The following is a 5,139-nucleotide window of genomic DNA, read 5'->3' as shown; positions in this document are numbered from 1 at the left end:
GACTGGCCTGTGTGAAGAACTCAAATAGGGGTAGATTTCTTTTTCTTTCTTTTTTTTTTTTCTTTTTTTGAGACAGAGTCTCACTCTGTCACCCAAGCTGGAGTGCAATGGCACGATCTTGGCTCACTGCAACCTCCACTTCCCAAATTCAAGCGAGTCTCCTGCCTCAGCCTCCTGAGCAGCTGAGATTACAGGCACCTGCCACCACACCTGGCTAATTTTTAGTAGAGATGGGGTTTTGCTGTGTTGACCAGGCTGCTCTCGAACTCCTAACCTCAGGTGATCCACGCATCTCGGCCTCCCAAAGTGCTGGGATTACAGGTGTGAGCTGCCGCGCCTGGCCAATTTCCTGACTTTCTATGATGTCTTTGTAGTGGAGTTGATGGATTCATATGGAAGCATTTACATGTTTAGTCTTCCATGGACATAATCATATTTACCTGTACAGTCCTGGGTCCTCTTTCACCGTGAAATATGTTGACTGTAAAGGGGCTGCCCAGGTTTAAATCCACCTCTCTTGATGGAGATCTAGTCGGGGCCAGCCTAGACTGTCAAAATGGCTGTTAACAATAATATTTTTGAAACTTGGATGGCAGTGAATATGGACCATCTGCAATGTACACAGCTGCTGTCACCTAGAAGACAATGCTATGCTTTCCAAAGAGCCTCAGAAATGCATTTTTATATTTCCTAGGGATAGCTTCATCTCAGGGTAGTGCTTTGTGCAGCTTCAGGAGGGGTTGGAGCACTCCATATGGTGTACACTCGTGCACTAGAAATGCAACCTCTTTCTTTTGACCTAGTATTATAAGAGAGCTGGGAGATTAACTTGATGTTTAAAACAGCTTTAGATCCCATAACATGTCAGACCTCATTCCTGATATGGAAAAGACTCACCATTGACTTGTAAAATTTTAAAAACCCACATTCCCAAATAATACCGCAAATTTATTCATTTTTCAGGGCTCTAGGTGGACACTGCAGGCAGCAACTATGTCCGGGAAAATCGTAAGTTTGACTCCTTTGTTTTAGTTTCTTTGTCCCTGTTCTTCTTCCCTTTCATGACATTTTGCACTGAGATTGTTTTCCTCTCTTTTTAGGGAGCTCTCGAAATTCAGCCCGATCAGATGCAGGTAGGAGAAGAAATGTAAGTTGCTTTCAGGGATCAGAGTCGTCTTTGAGACAAGCTTAACACTTCTCCTCCACTTCCTCTGCAGACCGTGAACGCCATCCTGATCGTGATCATGGTCCCGATCTTCGATGCTGTGCTGTATCCTCTCATTGCAAAATGTGGCTTCAATTTCACGTAGGTGATGGGTGGGTTGGGTTGGGTGCGGCTCCCTTGGTCCCAGGGCTTTGCAGATGGGCTGTGCTCAGCCTGCAGCCCCTCCCGCACCCTCACCTAGAGGATAGCGTTTTGAATAATGACGAAAACAAATGTTTGTGTGCTGATGTTTCTGAAAATGTTCTTTACAATAAAAATGCTGTGAGTGACAGCCTGAAAAGGCCTTTAATCAGGCTTTCTCCTCTATGCAGATAATAGGAATGGTCATTGTAATCTGGAGTAGCACCTGAACTATAGTTTCTAGAAATTAATGTAAATATACAGGCCAGGCAGGCACAGTGGCTCACACCTGTAATTCTAGCACCAAGGCAGGCAGACCACTTGAGGTCAGGAGTTCAAGACTAGCCTGGCCAACATGGCAAATCCCCGTCTCTACTAAAAATACAAAAAATTAGCCAGGTGTGGTGGCACGCACCTGTAATCCCAGCTACTCTGGAGGCTGAGGCATGAGAATCACTTGAACCTGGGAGGCAGAGGTTACAGTGAGCCAAGATTGCGCCACTGCACTCCAGCCGGGGTGACAGAAAGAGAGTCTGTCTCAAAAAAAAAAAAAAAAAAAAACAGTAAACATGCAAACAAGAAGATATATTCCATTTATCCTCCTTGAATCCTCATGAATCCATGACCAAGAAGGGGAGGGGCACTTTCAAGCCCATGTTTTTGGAGGGAATTTAGTTTTGCTGGGGGGATGGTGGGGGTAGGGGTTTAGCTTAGCTCATCAGTGTGAGACTGGTTGAGAGTCACTCTTCTCTTGTCCCATCAGCTCCTTGAAGAAGATGACAGTTGGCATGTTCCTGGCGTCCTTGGCCTTTGTGGCGGCTGCCATCGTGCAGGTGGAAATCGATGTGAGTTGTCCCCTGGTTCTCCCATGTCCTTTCCTGGTGAATTCAGGTAGAGTGTTCAGAATCTTCTTTCTTCAGGATGAAGGGGATTAGGGGAGGCCAAGGTCTTTCTCTGTAAACTGAGCCCTGGAGCTGTGGGCAGTGGGAGGCACCACAGGTGTGAGGGTAAAGTGGGTGGGCTTCAGCAAGGGAAAAAAGCTTACATAAGTAACTTGCATTTATAATACAGTTTTTATAATGGAAAAGAAGTTTACAGAACAGGTTCTTTCACAATCTGAATTCCCAGGGGATCTGGTTAAAAGAAGTTCATCATTCACAAACAAGCATCACTTCAAATGTGTGTAAATGGTCTTTTTGATGTGAGAATGCATTTTGAATTCTAGTGTTTCTAAAATGATTGGTTTGTAAGTTAATCCACACATCTGTTGGACTCACAGTGTGCTAAACTAGACTCCTGACGCTGGTAGTCTGAGATCAGCTCCTAGAAACAGGGCTATGTGGTAGGTAAGACCCTCTTCCCTCTCCCTGCCATCCCCCACTACTTCCTCCCTCTCTTTGCCTCTCTCTCTCTTTCTCTCATTCCTTCCATCCCCCTCTATCTCTCTTTTAATATCTTTGTTTATTTATATTTTTAAGTGAAAGCAAGTTTATTAAGAAAGTAGAGGAATAAAGAGTGGCTACTCCATAGGCAGAGCAGCTCTTTTAATATCTTTAAATTAAAAAAAATAATAATTGTGGTAAATATATATATAACATAACATTTACCATATTCTTCTTTTTTTTTATTTTTTGAAACGGGGTCTCACTCTGTCACCTAGGCTGCTGGAGCAATCATGCTCACTGTAGCCACAACCTCCTGGGTTCACACGATCCTCCCACCTCAGCCTCCTGAGTAGCTAGGACTGTAGGCATGCACCACCACACTCGATTAATTTATTACACGTTTTTTGTAGAGACAGGGCCCCCCTATGTTGCTCAGGCTGGTAAACAATCCTCCCACCTCAGCCTCCCAAAGTCCTGGGGTTACAGGCATGAGCCCCCACGCCCAGTCACATATTAACCATTTTTAAGTGTACAGTTCAGTAGTGTTAAGTACATTTCCATTGTTGTGCAATCAACCTCCAGAACTCTTCGTCTTACAAAACTGAAATTCTGTACCCATTAAACAACTCCCATTTCCCACTCCCCTAGCCCCATCAACCCCCATTCTACTTTCTGACTCTATGAATCTGACTACTCTAGCACCTCCTATGAGTGGCATTATATGGTATTTGTCCTTTAGTGACTGGCTAATTTCACTTAGCATATTGTCTTCAAGGTTCCTCCTGTTGTAGGCTGTGTCAGAATTTCCTTCCTTTGTAAACTGAATACTAATCCCATTGTGTGTATACACCACATTGTTCATCCATTCACCTTCGACAGGCGCTTGGGTTGCCTGCATCTTTTGGCTATTGCGAACAGTGCTGCCATGAACTTGGCTGTACTCAACGCTCCTCTTGGACATAGCCAGCTTTGTGGAAGATGAATTGTGGGCTAAGGTGGACATGGATTGCTTCAGTGACACTGGGTTTTGAAAGAGGGCATTGTAGAAAAAAACACAAAAACTCTGAACAAAGGTATGGAGGCAGGAGGGCATCAGACATTTGTGAGATGTGTACACTGCTGCGTCTAGGGCTGGGAACTGGGCTTCCAGACTTACAGGAGAACACTGGAGTCGGGTGACGGTAGATCTCAGGTGCCATGACAAGAAGGATATTCGTTTAAGTTATAGTGACTTGGAGCCCTCAGATATTCGACTTTGTATCCTGGCATCCTTTGGCCTGAAAGTGGCTAGATAAGACTAAGAGCAGCATCTTTCTGATTCGTTCATGTATTAGTCCATTCTCACGCTGCTGATAAAGACATCCCCAAAACAGGGTAATTTACAAAGAAAAAGAGGTTTAATGGACTCACAGTTCCACGTGGCTGGGGAGGCCTCAATCATGGCAGAAGGTGAAAGCCACGTCTTACATGGCAGCAGGCAAGAGAGAATGAGAGCGAAGCGAAAGGGGTTTCCCCTTATAAAACCATCAGCTCTCGTGAGTCTTACTCACTACCACAAAGACCAGTATGGGGGAAACCGCCCCCATGATTCAGTTATCTCCCACGGGGTCCCTCCTACAACACCTGGGAATTATGGGATCTACCATTCAGGATGAGATTTGGGTGGGGGCACAGCCAAACCATATCACTTCAATATTCCGTACAAAAGTCACTTCTGTGGGTGCCATGGGGTCTGTGATTGGCAGCTTAGTGGGAGACACCTGGCGTGTCTCAGGCAGCACAGCTTTTCACAGCTGGGGTAAAGTGCCCCCATGCCAAGGTTAAGATGATTTTCCGTGTTGTATTGAAGACCTCATTGCCAATTTTCTTTTATTTTGCTCAGAAAACTCTTCCGGTCTTCCCCAAAGGAAATGAAATCCAAATTAAAGTTTTGAATATAGGAAACAATACCATGAATATATCTCTTCCTGGAGAGATGGTGACACTTGACCCATTGTCTCAAGTAAGTAGAAGGAAATGCTGCTTTCTTTTTCATCTTCTGACCCCGGTTACAATAGGATTTAGAGAAGCTGTTTTTCTTGGTCCTTGTATAAATGCCAAGGCCAGCCCAGAAGTGAACTACGGATCTTGATCTCATGTTGGCTGTACTCTAAACCAGCGTGTTCCACACTATGTTGTGTGTTGTGTATGCAGACCGCTCAGGGAGCTGGTTAAAGTGCAGGTTTTTTTTTTTTTTAAGATGGAGTCTTGCTCTGTCACCCAGGCTGGAATGCAGTGGTGTGATCTCAGCTCACTGTAACCTCTGCCCCCAGGGTTCAAGCGATTCTCCTGCCTCAGCCTCCCAAGTAGCTGGGATTACAGATGCGTGCCACCACACCTGGCTAATTTTTGTATTTTTAGTAGAGATGG

At 44.9% G+C, this 5,139-nt stretch overlaps 1 protein-coding gene across 1 annotated transcript in view; it reads left to right on the top strand.

The window, feature by feature from the left end:
- SLC15A1 (solute carrier family 15 (oligopeptide transporter), member 1) overlaps nt 1-5,139 on the top strand; it is a 78,362-nt gene that overhangs the window by 54,479 nt on the left and 18,744 nt on the right. Inside the window, exons 12-16 of the mRNA XM_011933815.1 lie at nt 964-1,008; nt 1,101-1,133; nt 1,218-1,306; nt 2,109-2,190; nt 4,613-4,732. Of these exons, the coding sequence (XP_011789205.1) occupies nt 964-1,008; nt 1,101-1,133; nt 1,218-1,306; nt 2,109-2,190; nt 4,613-4,732 (369 nt within the window). The remainder of the gene's footprint in view (nt 1-963; nt 1,009-1,100; nt 1,134-1,217; nt 1,307-2,108; nt 2,191-4,612; nt 4,733-5,139) is intronic.

This window comes from Colobus angolensis, unplaced genomic scaffold, assembly GCF_000951035.1.
Source record: "Colobus angolensis palliatus isolate OR3802 unplaced genomic scaffold, Cang.pa_1.0 Scaffold13, whole genome shotgun sequence".
Lineage (NCBI taxonomy): Eukaryota > Metazoa > Chordata > Mammalia > Primates > Cercopithecidae > Colobus > Colobus angolensis.
Note: the sequence above shows the minus strand (reverse complement) of the source record. Positions and strands in the feature narration are given on the sequence as shown.